A 20,354-nucleotide genomic window follows, 5' to 3' on the forward strand; every position below is an offset into this window, starting at 1 on the left:
ATTTTAGTGAGTTGAAATTTCCTTGAATTGTATCATCTTCCTTTGTATACTACAACATTCTTTTTTCCAAAGTGAAGATAAAGTGGAAGTCAAATCATATAACTGTGGGATATATGCATTTAGCATAACAATAATAAGAATAAAATAACACAGCTGCCAATTATTGAATCCTACACTGTACTAAATGCTTTATATAAGTAATCATTGGTAACTCTGTAAATCACTCCCATTTTACACAGGAGAACTTAGGAGATTTGCAATATTAAGTATTTTGTCCAAAGTCAAAGAGACAATGTCAGACAGAACTTGCATTCAAATCCAGGTTGACAGACGCCAAACATATCCAAAACTGCGTTAATTGCTATACTCTTTTGCTTCAACTATGAGACAAGAAAGAAAATTTTCCTGGGCATTATGTGAGGGGAGAAAATGTATGCCAGTAAAATAGACTTAAAAATCCAGAAATAGTCAAAAGTGCATATGAAAATTGAGCTTATGATAAAGGAGTCATCTCAAAATAATAGGGGAAAATGGATTTTTGAATAGGAGCATTAACCTAATAGGAGAGACAGAAAATGATAAAATTGTGTCTATTCTTCATACAATATACTAGAGTAAACCCCAAATGGAGAAGATATTCATGCACAATAAGCAATAAAACAACACAAGAGCTAGTAATAGATGAAAACACGGATGAATTCTATTCTAATGTGAGAGTGGGCATAACCTTCCTACCTATGGCTCAAAATAAAGAATCAATAAGGAAAAAGAGTGATAAATTAATGGCATTACAAATTGCATGGCAAAACACAATAAACAAAATAAAACTGCAGGTGACAAACCAGGGAAATATTTGTATTTACGTCAGAGACAAAGGCTCATATCCCTAACATATGTAGATTTGCAAACTAGAAAAGTAAAAGATCAGCAATATATTTAAAAAAAAGTTTTGGGATAGAGAATGAACAGATAGTTCACAGAAAGAGAAAGGCAGATGACTCTTGACCGCACACAAAGATATTCACCTTTATACATAAGAAGAAAAACTCAAATTAAAACTACACTGAGATTCTATTTCTCTCTTGCTCAGTTAGCAATGGTCCAAGGTGGATGCCAAAATCCATGAACTGAATTTTTGCTAACGATACCACCATTTTTCTCACTATACTGGTTCAAATCTCCTTATTCCTCTAATACAACTCTGCATATATTTTCCAAATGATTCTTCCTTGTCTGTCATTCTCTCCAGTGGGTTTCACTTATATAGTGTTAGCCTCTCATTCAGTCTTGTCATTTCATTCTTCTACCACTGTGATAGCCTCCTAAATCTTCTAACATCCCATTTACTTATAATCACTGAAATAAACTTTACTTGAAATAAATGCCATTTTACTCTCCCAGTTAGCTAGATACAATTTTTACTTATTGTTTACTGTGGTGATCCCCAAAGTAGGATTGAGGAAAAAATATCAAACCTCTTGAATTTCTATGATATCAGTTGTAATATCTCCTCTTCCATTTATAATTTTATAAATTTGAGTCATCTTTCTTTTTAGTCTAGCTAAAGGTTTGTCAATTTTGTTCACATTTTCAAAAAAAACAGCTTTTAGTTTTATTGATCTTTTCTATTGATCTATTCTATTTCTCTTTCTTGTTTCTGTTTTATTTATTTCTGCTCTAATATTCATTATTTCTTTCCATTGCTAACTTTGGGCTTAATTTGTTTTCATTTTTCCAGTTCTTTCAGGTGTAGAGTTAGGTTGTTTATTTCTGATTTTATTTTTCTTAATGTAGGCATTTCTCACTGTAAACTTTCCTCTTAGAACTGCTTTTGCTGCATCACATAAGTTTTGGTGTGTTGTGTTTCCATTTTAGTTTGGTGTGTTGTGTTTCCATTTTTATTATTATATAATTGTCTGGTGTACAGCATTATAGTTAAATATTTGTATACACTACAGAGTGATCACCACCACAAGTCTAGTTACCATCCAGCATTATACCCTCTTCACCCATTTCGTCCACACCTCAGCCTCATTCCCCTCCAGTAAACACTTATCTGTTCTCCGTATCTATAAGTTTTCTTTTATTAGTTCATTGTTTGTTTTTTTTTATATTCCACATATGAATGAAATCATACAATATCTGTCTTTCTCCATTTGATTTACTTCACTTAGCATAATACCCACAAGGTCCATCCATATGGCTACAAATGGCAGGATTTCATTCTTTTTTATGGCCAAATACTATTCCATTGGGTGTGTACATACATATATGTATATATGTGTGTGTGTGTATATATATATATATATATACACACACACACACATATATACAGTGGTATATATATATATATTTTTATATATATACCACTTCTTTATCCATTCATCCATCACTGGACACTTAAGTTGTTTCCATATCTAGGCTATTAGATAAATAATGCTGCAGTGAACACAGGGACACATATATCTTTCAAGTTAGTGTTTTTGTGTTATTTGCATTAATACTCAGAAGAGGAATAGTTGGGTCATATGATAGTTCTATACTTAATTTTTTGAGGACTCTCCATATTGTTCCAAAGTGGCTGCACCAATTTACAGTCCCACCAGCAGTGTGCAAGGATTCTCTTTTCTCCACATTATCTCCAACATTTGTTATTCCTTGTCAATTTGATAATACTTATTCTAACAGGTATGAGGTGATATTTCAATGTGATTTACATTTGCATTTACCTGTTGATTAGTAATGCTGAAAACTTTTTCATGTGAATGTTGGCCATCTGTATGTCTTCTTTGGAAAAATGTCTATTCAGATCCCCTGCTCATTTTTAAATCATGTTGTTTGTTTTTTATTTTGCTGTTGAGTTGTATGAGTTCTTTATATATTTTGGATATTAACCCCTTATAGAATATATGATTTGCAAATACCTTGCCTTTTCATTTTGATCATGATTTCCTTCACTATGCAGAAGCTTTTTTGTTCCTCTCATTCTAGAGTTAGTAAATTGCTTCTTCTCTATTTTATTCCTAGTCAATATAGCTAGAAGTTTGTCAGTTTTACTGCTTCTTTCAAATAATCAATTTTTAGTTTCATTGACTTTATCTATTATTTTTCTATTCTCCATTTGATTAATTTCCACTCTGGTCTTTATTATTTCTATGCCTATGCTTTCTTTATTTTAGTTTCCTTTTCCAGGGTTTTAGTGTGAACAATTACATTGCTGATTAAGAATTTTTCTTCTTTTTCAATGTTGGCATGTACAGCTATACACCTCCTTCTGACTGTCACTTAAGCTGCATCCTATAAGTTCTGGTATAACGTATTTTCATTTTTATTTATCTCAAAGTATTTTTCTAATTTCCTTTGTAATTTCTTATTTGAGCCATTTGTTATTTAGTAGTTGTTGTTTAATTTGTGAATCTGCAAAATTTCCTTTGTTATTCACCTCTAATTTCATTCCTTTGTGGTCAGAGGATATAGTTTGTATGATTTCAACCATTTTCAGTTTAATGAGACCTGTTTTACAACCTAGCATATGGTCTATACTAGAGAATATTCTTGAGAAGAATGTATATGCTATTGTTTTTGGGTTGAGCATTATATTGATGTCTATAGGATCTTGTTGGTTTATAATGTTGTTCAATTCTTCTTTTGCCTTGTTGATCTTCTGTCTAGTTTTTAATCCATTACTGAAAGTATAGTATTGAAGTATTTAACTACTGTGCTTGAATTGTCTATTTCCCCCTTCAAGTGTGCCAGTTTTTGTTTCACTTCTGGGCTCTATTGTTAGATGCATATATGCTTATAATTGTTATACCTTCTTGATGGATTGACCCTTTTATCAGTATAAGATGTCCATATTTGTCTCAAGTGAAAAATTTTATTTTACAGTCTATTTTATCTAACATTAGTAGTGCTACTTCAGCTCACTTTTAGTTATTATTCGCATAAACTACCTTTTTACATCCTTTTATGCTCCAACTAGTTATGTCTTTAATCTAAAATGTGTTTCTTATAGATAGCATGTAGTAAGATCATGTTTTTCTTTTTCTCTTTTTTATGCATTGTGCCAATCTGAGTCTTTTAATTGGAACATTGAATCCATTTACATTGATTGTGATTACTAAAAAAGATGGTATTTACCTCTGCCATTTTGCTATCTGTCTTCTATATATCTTATGTTCTTTTTGTTCCTCTATTGTTCCATTACTGCCTTATTTTTCATATGTACTGTTTAAATTCCTTTGTTTTGTGTGTTACTATGAATCTTCAAATTATGTAAACAATTAAATTGTTAAACTGTTCTCCTAGTGGCTATCTTGGTATTAAGATTGATGTCTTAATTTATGGCAATCTAATTTGGACTAATAACAACTTAACTTCAATAGTGTATAAAAATTTTACTCCTATATAACTCTATTTTACCTTTGCTCTTTGCTGTTATTATCACAAGTTACATGTTTCTACTTTGTCCATCAATATAGATGTATAATTATTGATTTATGATATTTTCTTTAAATCAAATAAGAGAAAGAATTACTAGCATGTATGTGTGTGTGTGTGTATATATATATATATATATATAAAAAATGTCTTTTATACTTAACTATGTAGTTATTTTTACCAGTGTTCTTTATTTCTTCATGTAGAACTGAGATACTTTCTATTGTGCTTTCATTTCAGCCTTAGGTCTCTACCCTTCAGTATTTCTTGTAGCAAAGGTGTGCTACTGATAAATTCTCAGATTATCTGGGAATATCTTAATTTCTCATTTATTTTTGAAGGATATATTTGCTGTATTTAGAACTATTAATGAACATTTTTTTTTTCTTTCAGTTCTCTGAACATGTCATACTAACGTATTCCAGTATCCATGTTTCCTGATGAGAAGTCGGGTTATAATTTTATTGAGAATCAATTTCTATTATAAAGTCACCTCTTTTTTGTTACTTTTGAATTATTTTTTGTCTGTGTCATTTGACAGTTTGATTGGGATGTGTCTAAGTGTGGATTTATTGTAGGTCTATCCTTTGGGGGAGTTCAATTAGCTTCTTGGAGGTATAGATTGTTTTCCTCAAATTTAGTTTTTGATCATTACTTATTCCTATATTCTTTCTGCCCCTTTCTGTTCTCTCCTTCTGGGACTCCTGTTATGCATAAATTGGTCTACAGAATGGTATTTTTTAGGTCTCTGAAGCTCTCTTTGCCTTTCTTCACTCTTTTTCTCTTTCATCTTCTCAGATTTGGTAATTCAATTGACCTCTCTTCAAGTTTGCTGATTCTTTCTTCTTCCTGCTTGAATCTTCACTGAGCCCTGCTACTGAATTTTTAATTTCAGTTGTTATACTTTTCAACTCCAAAACTTGTTTCCTTTTTATAATTTCCATCTTTTTGTTGATATTCTCTATTAAGATGACATAGAATTGGCTCAGGCTACTGTGGGTAATCATTAGAGGTGGCAGTAATTCCCCCATTGATGATAATGATGGTAGGACCAGTGAAGGGGTTGGCAATAGTCCCTGGATAACCTTTTTACACACATCAGCATCCACATCCTCAAGTCTAGTAAACCGACTATCAATAATGTGTGAAAGTAGAAGAGCTTGCCACCTAGCAACTGGGAAAACAAGCTCTGAAGAACACATACATTCAGAATTATCTGGATGGGCATAAGGGAAACTAAGAGTTCTGGAAAAGTAGGTAAAATCAGAGCCATGGGAACACTGTCTAGTGGCAGAGGGAAAGGGTTTGTGCTTCTATTCTTAACAGTTTTGCACGACTTAGGAAACATACTTTCTTTTTCTTTCTAATGGTAATAACAACATCAACTAACATTTATTGAGTGCTTTTTTCCAGGCACTAATATTTACATGCATTAGATCAAATTCTCAAAACACTTTTATAGAAAAGTCTATTTTGAGCAATCCTTTTATCAAAGGTCTATTTTAAAGAGGAACAATCTGAGACAGAGAGATTAAGTAACTCGCCTAACATTATATGAATAGTAAGGGTTGAAGTCAGGATTTAAACATGGATAGTACAATTCCAGAGGCTATGCTCTCAACACTTACAATGTCCTCTCTGTCTTTTAGAAATGTACATACTATGAAAATATATCAATTTATTTAACTTAGCTGTGAAAGCAAAGTTAATGATAGAGGTTATATATATTATGTAGTACTATCCATTATCCTAATGTTGGAGGTTGATGAAACTTAACGTCATTACGTCATTTTTCTACTCTAATTGCTGCATTGGTTCCACATTTCACTCAGAGTAAAAGCCAACAAAGCTCAACAGTATACAAGACTATGTTTCCTGCCCCCCCCTTATTTCTCATACCCTCTTTCTTCTACTTCCCCCTCACTGACTCCTCTCCAGTGCTACTGGCCTCATTGATGTTTCTGAAACTCATCAGGCAAACTCCTGCTTTTATCTCTGCCTAGAAACTCTTTTCCCAGATATCAACATGGTTAACTCCTTCAAGTTCTATAGGATTTTACTCAAATCTTACCTTTTCAATGAGACATATCCTGATCAATCCTATTTAATACTGCAACACCCCTTCTGTACGTCCAATCCCATTCATTAGCTCGATTTTTCTCATAGCACTGACTACCATTTATTTTGTATAATAAATACATTTATTTACCACATTAATTGTTTATTGCCTGTTTCTGCGGCCCGAAAACCAGTGCTACAAAGTGAGGAATCTGTCTTGCTCAACAGAGTAAGCACTCATTTATTGAAAGAGATTAAATTTTTTAAAGTGAAAGAAACATGAATATCCGTGGATACTATCCCATTCTGAGTAACATGGTTCCCCAAGACTATCTTTAAATGTAATGCTTTGGACTTTGCACAGGCTGCATCATCTATCTAAATAATTTTTATCCCACTTTATACTTGAAAACCCCTCTCTTTTTGCTAAAATAACTCTGTCTAAGCAATTTTCTTAGAAATCCTTAGTATTTTCCTCCCATGAGACCACATGATATGTGGCTCATACTTTATTTGTAGTACTTAAAACCATGTATTTTAATTTATTTGTTGGCATGTTTCTATGCATAGACTCTACCCCTCCCTAACCTAGAACATTTATCCCTCATCTTTGTACCTATAGCATCTAGCATAGTAATTGACATATTGTCAAGCCCTCAGTTAATAAAATAAACAATGACTATTTCCTTTTATGTATACCAAACCCCCTACAGACTTAAAAGAGACTTCTGTTTATGTTCATAAGCGCTTTTTAAAAGTTTAATAGTCTAATCTATACAACTGACTTATAATACGTATGTAGTTCTAGACACCAAAGGCTTGAAACAGAATTACTTGAATTTTCTTTACAGACAGCATTTCTAAGTAGGATATAGCATCATATTTTGAAATCTGTCTAACGTCTCTAGGTGGTTGTGTTGTTATATATGTGTACATGGGGTGGGAAGGGGTTAAGGGTAAAGTTAAATTCCATTGAATAGTTATTTTCAAGCATACTTCAGAAGTGACTTTCTTCATTAAGAGATGTACGGTCTCTTTTACATATATCTGTCTCTCTAGAGACTATAAATCATGCAAAGCAGCAACATCCATATTTTAGCAAAAGCAATTTAAGAAGAGTGACATGATCAGATTCTCATTTTTGCTTTTGGTAGAACTGGCAGATATGCACAAGAATGGATTAAAATGGCTTCTGTGAACTTGTTCAAGGAAAAATTAACCAAGGGTATAATGTTTCCTTGGGGTAACATGATCTTTCTCTTTCTTTTTGGCTCCGATAGCTCTTATTTAATTGCCACATATTTTTAGAATTATGTAATGGTATCCAACCAATGATAAAGTACTAGTAGAGCAAACAGTGTAAGTTTTTCAATTGATTTTCAATTTTTTCTTAGAGAATTCTTTATGAGGTGATACAGAGGAAACTACCAATAGGTAGATTAAATTCTATTTTTGAAGTTGTTTTGCTTCCTCAATAAAAGTGTTTCTACTTGTTGTTCTACAAATTTCACTGAGACTAATACTAAAGAAGAAAAATGGTTATTTTTAAATGGTTATTTTAAAATTTATTTATACATAAAAAATAATTTCAATAAAATTTTTAAAAAATAATTTCTAAAAAGAAAATCTTTGTTATTAAAGTTTTTTTTTTAATTTGAAACATATTTTTTCCCTACATGATTCTAGAGCTATAACTGAGAGTGCAAAATGTTAGCAGATACAAACCAACAAGGATGGAATAGAGGATGCCTGGCCTATCTGATGGTGGCTGAATATTCCGGTCCTGATCAATGGCTTGGATCGGTGGGGTAACAATGATGGGGTTCAATTCTTCCTGGAAAAAAAAATCAGAGAGTTTAGTTCAGCTTCATTACCTCAGAAAGAATTGACACGCAGATATTGTAGTCTGGACAGCTAGATAACACCTGAGCCAGTAGTTAGACTCAGATTTCAAGATTTGTGGTTGAACACCATAGACTAGTTAATTTTGAATCTGAAGAAGGACAGACATTATAATAATCTCCAAGAGTGGCCTTGCCTATTATCGTGGAAAAAATACAAACAAATATATTCAGAGACAACCCTAGAAAGGTAAACTGAGCTCAGAATGACTGGTATATCTGGCATATTATCTTCAATTATTATAATTCTTAATTTTAACTGATTCTAATATCTACCCTTCTCTGTATATAATACTGGACTCATCATTGCTTGGATTTGTGGTCTGTATTTTAATCGAATAATTTTATAGCATTTGGAAAGAGAACAGTTATGTTAAAATAGTAAAAACTTCATCATCAACTATAAATATATTCTAGCACTGATAATTAACTGATTTGAAATTTTAGCAAACTATAATTTAATACCTAAATAATTGAACTTATCAATTATTAAATTACTTTCATTACATTTTATGTGTTGTTTACACTTAGAAACTTCTCTTTTTCAATATCTTTTTAAAAACCCACTTAATATACATTTGGGGAGCAGCTTCAAGATGGCGGAAGAGTAAGATGCGGAGATCACCTTCCTCCCCACAGATACATCAGAAATACATCTACAGGTGGAACTGCTCCTATAGAACATGTACTGAACGCTGGCAGAAGACGTCAGACCTCCCAAAAGGCAAGAAACTGCCCACGTACCTGGGTAGGGCAAAAGAAAAAAGAAAACACCTCTATCCAGTGGGAAGGAGCTGTGAAGGAGGAAAGGTTTCCACACACTAGGAAGCCCCTTTGCAGGCGGAGACTGCGGGTGGCGGAGGGGGGAAGCTTCGGAGCCACGGAGGAGAGCGCAGCAACAGGGGTGTGAGGGCAAAGCGGAGAGATTCCCGCACAGAGGATCGGTGCCGAGCAGCACTCACCAGCCCGAGAGGCTTGTCTGCTCAGCCGCCGGGGGCGGGCGGGGGCTGGGAGCTGAGGCTCGGGCTTCGGTCGGATCGCAGGGAGAGGACTGGGGTTGGCGGCGTGAACACAGCCTGAAGGGGGCTAGTGCGCCACAGCTAGCCGGGAGGGAGTCCGGAAAAAGGTCTGGAACTGCCGAAGAGGCAAGAGACTTTTTCTTGCCTCTTTGTTTCCTGGTGTGCGAGGAGAGGGGATTAAGAGCGCTGCTTAAAGGAGCTCCAGAGATGGGCGCGAGCCGCGGCTATCAGCGCGGACCCCAGAGACGGGCATGAGACGCTGAGGCTGCTGCTGCCACCACCAAGAAGCCTGTGTGCCAGCACAGGTCACTATCCACACGGCCCCTCCTGGGAGCCTGTGCAGCCCACCACTGCCAGGGTTCCGTAATCCAGGGACAATTTCCCCGGGAGAACGCACGGCGCGCCTCAGGCTGGTGCAATGTCATGCTGGGCTCTGCTGCCGCAGGCTCGCCCGCATACGTACCCCTCCCTCCCCCTGGCCAGAGCCCCCAAAGCAGCTGCTTCTTTAACCCCGTCCTGTCTGAGCGAAGAACAGACGCCCTCAGGCGACCTACACGCAGAGGCGGGGCCAAATCCAAAGCTGAACCCCGGGAGCTGTGCGAACAAAGAAGAGAAAGGGAAATATCTCCCAGCAGCGTCAGGAGCAGCGGATGAAATCTCCACAGTCAACTTGATGTACCCTGCATCTGTGGAATACCTGAAGAGACAATGAATCATCACAAATTGAGGAGGTGGACTTTGGGAGCAAAAGATATATTATTTGTTCCCCTTTTTCTCTTTTTGTGAGTGTGTATGTGTATGCTTCTGTGTGTGATTTTGTCTGTATAGCTTTGCTTTCACCATTCGTCCTAGGGTTCTGTCCGTCCGTTTTTTTTTTACTTTAAAAATTTTTTTTCTTAATACTTATTTTTTATTTTTTATTTTAATAACTTTATTTTATTTTATTTTATTTTATCCTCTTTCTTTCTTTCTTTCTTTCTATTTCTTCTCCCTTTTATTCTGAGCCGTGTGGATGAAAGGCTCTTGGTGCTCCAGCTAGGAGTCAGTGCTGTGCCTCTGAGGTGGGACAGCCAACATCAGGACACTGGTCCACAAGAGACCTCCCAGCTCCACGTAATATCAAACGGCGAAATCTCCCAGAGATCTCCATCTCAACGCCAAGACCCAGCTCCACTCAACGACCAGCAAGCTACAGTGCTGGACACCCTATGCCAAACAACTAGCAAGACAGGAACACAGCCCCATCCATTAGCAGAGAGGCTGCCTAAAATCATAATAAGGCCACAGACACCCCAAAACACACCACCAGACGTGGACCTGCCCACGAGAAAGACAAGATCCAGCCTCATCCACCAGAACACAGGCACTACTGCCCTCCACCAGGAAGCCTACACAACCCACTGAACCAACCTTAGCCACTGGGGACAGACACCAAAAACAACAGGAACTACGAACCTGCAGTCTGCGAAAAGGAGACCCCAAACACAGTAAGATACGCAAAATGAGAAGACAGAAAAACACACAGCTGATGAAGGAGCAAGGTAAAAACCCAGCAGACCAAACAAATGAAGAGGAAATAGGCAGTCTACCTGAAAAAGAATTCAGAATAATGATAGTAAAGATGATCCAAAATCTTGGAAATGGAATAAATACAAGAAACGTTTAACAAGGATCTAGAAGAACGAAAGAGCAAACAAACAATGATGAACAACACAATAAATGAAATTAAAAATTATCTAGAAGGGATCAATAGCAGAATAACTGAGGCAGAAGAATGGATAAGTGACCTGGAAGATAAAATAGTGTAAATAACTACTGCAGAGCAGAATAAAGAAAAAAGAATGAAAAGAACTGAGGACCATCTCAGAGACCTCTGGGACAACATAAAACACACCAACATTCGAAATATAGGGGTCCGAGAAGAAGAAGAGAAAAAGAAAGGGACTGAGAAAATATTTGAAGAGATTATAGTTGAAAACTTCCCTAATATGGGAAAGGAAATAGTTAATCAAGTCCAGGAAGCACAGAGAGTCCCATACAGGATAAATCCAAGGAGAAACACACCAAGACACATATTAATCAAACTATCAAAAATTAAATACAAAGAAAACATATTAAAAGCAGCAAGGGAAAACAAAAAATAACACACAAGGGAATCCCCATAAGGTTAACAGCTGATCTTTCAGCAGAAACTCTGCAAGCCAGAAGGGAGTGGCAGGATATATTTAAAGTGATGAAGGAGAAAAACCTACAACCAAGATTACTCTACCCAGCATGGATCTCACTCAGATTTGATGGAGAAATTAAAACCTTTACAGACAAGCAAAAGCTGAGAGAGTTCAGCACCACCAAACCAGCTTTACAACAAATGCTAAAGGAACTTCTCTAGGCAGGAAACACAAGAAAAGGAAAATAACAAACAATAACAAACCTACAATAACAAACCCAAAACAATTAAGAAAATGGTAATAGGAACATACATATCGATAATTACCTTAAATGTACATGGATTAAATGCTCCCATCAAAAGACAGACTCGCTGAATGGATACAAAAACAAGACCTGTATATATGCTGTCTACAGGAGACCCACTTCAGACCTAGGGACACATACAGACTGAAAGTGAGGGGATGGAAAAAGATATTCCATGCAAATGGAAATCAAAAGAAAGCTGGAGTAGCAATTCTCATATCAGACAAAATAGACTTTAAAATAAAGACTATTACAAGAGACAAAGAAGGACACTACATAATGATCAAGGGATCGATCCAAGAAGAAGATATAACAATTGTAAATATTTATGCACCCAACATAGGAGCACCTCAATACATAAGGCAAGTACTAACAGCTATAAAAGGGGAAATCGACAGTAACACAATCATAGTAGGGGACTTTAACACCCCACTCTCAACAATGGACAGATCATCCAAAATGAAAATAAATAAGGAAACACAAGCTTTAAATGATACATTAAACAAGATGGACTTAATCGATATTTATAGGACATTCCACCCAAAAACAACAGAATACACATTCTTCTCAAGTGCTCATGGAACATTCTCCAGGATAGATCATACCTTGGGTAACAAATCAAGCCTTGGTAAATTTAAGAAAATTGAAATGATATCAAGTATCCTTTCCGACCACATCGCTATGAGACTTGATATCAATTACAGGAAAAGATCTGTAAAAAATACAAACACATGGAGGCTAAACAATACACTACTTAATAATCAAGTGATCACTGAAGAAATCAAAGAGGAAATCAAAAAATACCTAGAAACAAATAACAATGGAGACACGATGACACAAAACCTATGGGATGCAGCAAAAGCAGTTCTAAGAGGGAAGTTTATAGCAATAAAATCCTACCTTAAGAAACAGGAAACATCTCAAAAAACCTAACTTTGCACCTAAAGCAATTAGAGAAAGAAGAACAAAAAAACCCCAAAGTTAGCAGAAGGAAAGAAATCATAAAGATCAGATCAGAAATAAATGAAAAAGAAATGAAGGAAACGATGGCAAAGATCAATAAAACTAAAAGCTGGTTCTTTGAGAAGACAAAATTGATAAACCATTAGCCAGACTCATCAAGAAAAAAAGGGAGAAGACTCAAATCAATAGAATTAGAAATGAAAAAGGAGAAGTAACAACTGACACTGCAGAAATACAAAGGATCATGAGAGATTACTACAAGCAACTCTATGCCAATATAATGGACAACCTGGAAGAAATGGACAAATTCTTAAAAATGCACAACCTGCAGAGATTGAACCAGGAAGAAATAGAAAATATGAACAGACCAATCACAAGCACTGAAATTGAAACTGTGATTAAAAATCTTCCAACACACAAAAGCCCAGGACCAGATGGCTTCACAGGAGAATTCTATCAAACATTTAGAGAAGAGCTAACACCTATCCTTCTCAAACTCTTCCACAATATAGCAAAGGGAGGAACACTCCCAAACTCATTCTACAATGCCACCATCACCCTGATACCAAAACCAGACAAAGATGTCACAAAGAAAGAAAACTACAGGCCAATATCACTGATGAACATAGATACAAAAATCCTCAACAAAATACTAGCAAACAGAATCCAACAGCACATTAAAAGGATCATACACCATGATCAAGTGGGGTTTATTCCAGGAATGCAAGGATTCTTCAATATATGCAAATCAATCAATGTGATACACCATATTAACAAATTGAAGGAGAAAAACCATATGATCATCTCAATCGATGCAGAGAAAGCTTTTGACAAAATTCAACACCCATTTATGATAAAAACCCTGCAGAAAGTAGGCATAGAGGGAACTTTCCTCAACATAATAAAGGCCATATATGACAAACCCACAGCCAACATCATCCTCAATGGTGAGAAACTGAAACCATTTCCACCAAGATCAGGAACAAGACAAGGTTGCCCAATCTCACCACTATTATTCAACATAGTTTTGGAGGTTTTAGCCACAGCAATCAAAGAAGAAAAAGAAATAAAAGGAATCCAAATTGGAAAAGAAGAAGTAAAGCTGTCACTGTTTGCAGATAACATGATACTATACATAGAGAATCCTAAAGATGCTACCAGAAAACTACTAGAGCTAATCAATGAATTTGGTAAAGTAGCAGGATACAAAATTAATACACAGAAATCTCTGGCATTCCTATACACTAATGATGAAAAATCTGAAAGTGAAATTAAGAAAACACTCCCATTTACCATTGCAACAAAAAGAATAAAATATCTAGGAATAAACCTACCTAAGGAGACAAAAGACCTGTATGCAGAAAATTATAAGACACTGATGAAAGAAATTAAAGATGATCAAATAGATGGAGAGATATACTATGTTCTGGGATTGGAAGAATCAACATTGTGAAAATGAATCTACTACCCAAAGCAATCTACAGATTTGATGCAATCCCTATCAAACTACCACTGGCATTTTTCACAGAACTAGAACAAAAAATTTCACAATTTGTATGGAAACACAAAAGACCCCGAATAGCCAAAGCAATATTGAGAAAGAAAAATGGAGCTGGAGGAATCAGGCTCCCTGACTTCAGACTATACTACAAAGCTACAGTAATCAAGACAGTATGGTACTGGCACAAAAACAGAAATATAGATCAATGGAACAGGATAGAAAGCCCAGAGATAAACCCACGCACATATGGTCACCTTATCTTTGATAAGGAGGCAAGAATATACAGGAGAGAAAAGACAGCCTCTTCAATAAGTGGTGCTGGGAAAACTGGACAGGTACATGTAAAAGTATGAAATTAGAACACTCCCTAACACTGTACACAAAAATAAACTGAAAGTGGATTAAAGACCTAAATGTAAGGCCAGACACTATCAAACTCTTAGAGGAAAACATAGGCAGAACACTCTATGACATAAATCACAGCAAGATCCTTTTTGACCCACCTCCTAGAAAAATGGAAATAAAAACAAAAATAAACAGATGGGACCTAATGAAACTTAAAAGCTTTTGCACAGCAAAGGAAACCATAAACAAGACCAAAAGACAACCCTGAGAATGGGAGAAAATATTTGCAAATGAAGCAACTGACAAAGGATTAATCTCCACAATTTACAAGCAGCTCATGCAGCTCAATATCAAAAAAACAAACAACCCAATCCAAAAATGGGCAGAAGACCTAAATAGACATTTCTCCAAAGAAGATACACAGATTGCCAACAAACACATGAAAGAATGCTCAACATCATTAATCATTAGAGAAATGCAAATCAAAACTACAATGAGATATCATCTCACACCGGTCAGAATGGCCATCATTAAAAAATCTAGAAACAATAAATGCTGGAGAGGGTGGTGAGAAAAGGGAACACTCTTGCACTGTTGGTGGGAATATAAATTGATACAGCCACTATGGAGAACAGTATGGAGGTTACTAAAAAACTAAAAATAGAACTACCATACGACCCAGCAATCCCACTACTGGGCATATACCCTGAGAAAACCAGAATTCAAGAAGAGTGATGTACCAAAATGTTCATTGCAGCTCTATTTGCAGTGGCCAGGACATGGAAGCAACCTAAGTGTCCATCAACAGATGAATGGATAAAGATGTGGCAAATATATACAATGGAATATTACTCAGCCATAAAAAGAAACGAAACTGAGTTATTTGTAGTGAGGTGGATGGACCTAGAGTCTGTCATACAGAGTGAAGTAAGTTCAGAAAGAGAAAAAGAAATACCGTATGCTAACACATATATATGGAATCTAAGAAAAAGAAAAAAAAAGGTCATGAAGAACCTAGGGGCAAGACGGGAATAAAGACACAGACCTACTAGAGAATGGACTTGAGGATATGGGGAGGGGGAGGGTAAGCTGTGACAAAGTGAGAGAGTGGCATGGACATATATACACTACCAAACGTAAAATAGATAGCTAGTGGGAAGCAGCCGCATAGCACAGGGAGATCAGCTCGGTGCTTTGTGACCACCTCGAGGGGTGCGATAGGGAGGGTGGGAGGAAGGGAGACGCAAGAGGGAAGAGATATGGGAACATATGTATATGTATAACTGATTCACTTTGTTATAAAGCAGAAACTAACACACCATTGTAAAACAATTATACTCCAATAAAGATGTTAAAAATTATATATATATATATACATTTGGTATTTAAAATCTATTATAATCTCCCTTTAACAAAAAAAAAAAAATTTAGACTACATGAAAGAAAATTTGCTGCACAATTGTCAGTAACAATTTGTCAATGTCAATTTGTGGACACTGTTATTCTCATCTCATGTTATATTGTAAGTATACTATTTCCCAGAAGCTTCTGAAAATATTTAGCCAGACTCCTGTCTGTTTCTATATGTTAACTAACACAGAAAGGAAAAACAAATCTAACATGTTCACAATACTCTTATTTAGACACATATATACTTAACATATATTCTGATGAGGCCAAACTACCATTTCTATTTTTCTTTGATTAGTTTTGCTTTATTTCAAGTGGCAGAAATATCAAATTGTTTGAAAAAGTATCATACATTTTGAAATATTTTCCCTTGTGAACATTTCAAAAATGTAATATTAGGGTGGGTGGCATGGGTCAAGCTGATTACTTTCAACTTTTTATGTGATCATAGAAGAAACACAAGTGGAACAGTCACATATATCTTTGAAGCTTATATACTACAAAATATATGATGTCTGGTTTTTTTCAAAACCTTCCAAACAGTATTGATAATTTTCTTTTTTTTTAATTTTTAAAATTTATTTATTTTTTATTGAAGTATAGTTGATTTACAATGTTGTATTAGTTTCAGGTGTACAGCAAAGTGATTCAGTTATACTCACATACAGATCTATTTTTTTTCAGATTCTTTCCTCTTATAGGTTATTATAAAATATGAGGATATTTCTCTGTGCTATACAGTACGTCTTTGCTTTGATAATTTTCTTCCTTAAAATGGGGGAGCAAAGAGCACACATGTGAAATACTCATACAGCCATGGCTCATGAAAATCACATCAGTTTCTGCCTGATCACTGGAACTTTATGCACATATTAAAACAAACAAACAAACGAAAACACCTCAAGGAACTAACAAAAAATACTCTTGTTTTATTATTTCCATGTATTCCAATATGTATCTGAAAATTTTTCAGGTATATTTTTTACCTTACAAATTGTGACTGACTGTTGTATCCAAAATGTGCATTTGAATATCCTTTCAATTGCATATTTGACCTTGATACATAAGGCTTTTTTTTTTTGGTCACCTTAATGTTTTAAACATATATCACTCTGCCTTACATTTAGACCCTATTAATATTGTCTCACTGAAGAAAAGCTACTAATTTTCACATAGTCCTATACATTCCTTTCTCTTTTCATTTATACTTGGCGATTTCCTCTACCTGCACACATAATCTGACCACCTGAGGAACAGCTGATAATTTTCCCTTATCTGCATCTATACAGAGACTATTGTGCTCATCCATATCAAAATTTATTGAACATTCTTGCTGACTGTACATCTGAGTTTCCTTGCCTATAACTTTCTTGAGAGCAGGGGTAAGGCTGATTTACTTTTATATCTGTAGCACCAGAAACGTATGGGGCACACAGACACTCAAGAACTGTTGAATAAACGGCTTCTCAGCTCCAGATTAGTTAGAGTATTCTTGACCCCATGGATCCTTGCCTTTCTCTCTGGGTTCCTGTGGGACATCCAAATACACACACTGACATTTGATAAGTATCATAACTCCCAGATCTTTGTGCTCACGAAGTTATTGCACCCTACTGGAAGGAAAAATAATGTGGCCATGGGAGTGGATCAAAATGCACAGATATGGGCTCAGAGTTTTTCATTGAGATGGCCTTTTGGGTGTTACAGTAAGTAGTCTCATAAACATTCCAGTAGATTGAGTGGTGAACGTCTGTATCCTACAACAAAACATACCAAACTTGCTAGTAAGTTTTCAATAAGCTATTTAATTCCTCAGAGCTTGAATCCTAATTTTCAAAGTGAGGTTAATAATATCTATATTTCATAATTAATGTGAGGATTCATCAAAGAATGTATGTAAAACAGTAAGTGGCATACTTAATATATGGAAATTATTAGTATTATTAAAATTAATATTATTTTTAATTGTGTAATATTGACATTAAACTTGCCTCCAAACTATAAGAAGAGAAAGAGATGGAAATTTTTAATTTCAAGCTGGAAGCTTATTTGAAACCAGATCTTGCATATTTTCCTGAAAACATGACACTGACATGAATCTTGAAGGTTTTATTTAGGATTACAAAATTGATCAAATGTTTCAGGGAATGAAGGGGGACTATCTATCATTACTATTTAATTTTAAACAGATATTTGGATGTAAAACCTGCAAAGCAAATTATTTAATGATTATACTCAAACACAATTTTAAGATAGTGTATCAGGGAGTTGAATGTTCACTTAAAATGAACATTTCATTTTACTTTACTAAAAGGAAGCTTCAGTGATATTCTTTTTCTATAGACTCAGACACATTACAGTTTCACATCCAATTTAAAAACTCATTCCCCACGCTTTGATTAAAGAAATTTGTGATAACTCTTTGATTTATAAATATTCTGATGAGTTATAGAAATGTATCAAGCACTTGCTGTGTGCAAAGAACTCCACTAATTGTTCAAGTAGTGTTAAAAAATAGGTAAGAGTTCTGGGACTATGAAGGAGCTCACAGTCATGAGGATGGGGACTCAAAGTACATGAACACAATTTAGAAAAAAAAATTATAAAGACATTTATCAATAAATATTAAAAGAGAGCTCTGACAGAAAACTCATATGATCAAGTATTATGAGTGAATTAGTCCAAATAACAAGAATCAGAGATATTCAAACACGTGCAGCTTAAATAAAGCAAATTTTGATTCGTATATCAAAGGTGAGATTAATAAAGATAAAAAATATGCCTGCATTTGATACAGGCTGGATAAGGGAGTTTAAAAACACACACACACAGGGGGCTTCCCTGGTGGTGCAGTGATTAAGAGTCCGCCTGCCAATCCAGGGGACACGGGTTTGAGCCCTGGTCCAGGAAGATCCCACGTGCCGTGAAGCAACCAAGCCCGTGCGCCACAACTACTAAGCCTGCACTCTAGAGCCCGCGAGCCACGACTACTGAGCCCGCGTGCCTAGAGCCCGTGCTCTGCAACAAGAGAAGCCACCACAATGAGAAACCCGCGCACCACAACAAAGAGTAGCCCCCGCTTGCTGCAACTAGAGAAAGCCCCCGTTCAGCAACGAAGACCCAATGCAGCCAAGAAATAAATAAATAATTTTTAAAAACACACACACACACAATTGATGATATAGATAGATAGATAGATAGATAATCTAGGGCTATTTTGAGGAGAGTCATTTAAGTGCCTTAAAAACAGTGCAGTTTAATTTTCATATAGTTGGCAACGGAAAACTTCTACAGGTGAATAGCAAATGTATTTTTATCATTCTGATGAAAAAAATCATCCTAGAGTGTCTTGTAGGTACAGAATAACATAAAGAAAAAATATTTAAAACTGTACAACCCAGTAATAGCCACTGTTAATATTTTGAGGTATTTTCTATCGGTATTTACTTTCTATGTATCATCTATCTACCTGTCTGTTTACACAGTGATATTTCACCACTTTGCATATATAAATTTTGTTGATTATTTTTATCTCACATATTATAACCACTGTTCTAAGTCAATGCATCTGCTTTTCAAAAACACAATTTGCAATAACGTGCAACCTCCACTAATGTTATAATTAGGCTGTATAGTTGTACATTTAAGATGCTTATATTGTTTAACAACACATATAATGTATCCATTACTGCGCTGTGTCTTTAATTATATTCCTAGGTTAAACTCCTGGATGTAGAATTTCTGGATCAAGAAATGAGAGCATGTTGAACTCTTTCAGACAAACTGCCAGATGGCTTTCCAGAAAGATTGTAATGATTTATTTCCTCCTCAGTAGTGTGTGTTTATAACAGCACATACTTGTCGATACTGAGGGTGATATATATCTGAAATATTGTTAATAAATATAAAGTTAAATTTTACATTTCTTTGATAGCATAATTTATTTGATATATATATCTGTGTTTCTTCTGTTCATTTACTTTGTCTATTTTCTTTTTTAAATTTGGTATTTTAAAATTTTATTTCCACGGCATATGTGAATAGCACAAAAATCAACACTTCGTCATCAGTCTTAAAAATATTTTCAGTATGTTATTTGCCTTTTAATATTATTTGTTTTTGAGATCTAGAAGCTTGGCGTTTTTATGTATTGAAATATATCCCTTTTTCCCTTTTTGATTTCTGCTTAGATAGTCCTTCACCATCTGAAAGTCATATAAATGCTGAATTATATTTATTTTCAGT

General features: G+C 35.2%; 1 protein-coding gene across 17 annotated transcripts in view; it reads right to left on the bottom strand.

Annotated features, from left to right (window-relative positions):
- Window positions 1-20,354, bottom strand: part of PCDH15 (protocadherin related 15) — a 712,410-nt gene that overhangs the window by 305,733 nt on the left and 386,323 nt on the right. For all 17 annotated transcript variants that reach the window (XM_061195806.1, XM_061195799.1, XM_061195791.1 and 14 more), the window contains one exon: window positions 8,224-8,332. In XM_061195806.1, coding sequence (XP_061051789.1) covers window positions 8,224-8,332 — 109 coding nt within the window. The remainder of the gene's footprint in view (window positions 1-8,223; window positions 8,333-20,354) is intronic.

This window comes from Eubalaena glacialis, chromosome 1, assembly GCF_028564815.1.
Source record: "Eubalaena glacialis isolate mEubGla1 chromosome 1, mEubGla1.1.hap2.+ XY, whole genome shotgun sequence".
Classification (NCBI taxonomy): Eukaryota; Metazoa; Chordata; class Mammalia; order Artiodactyla; family Balaenidae; genus Eubalaena; species Eubalaena glacialis.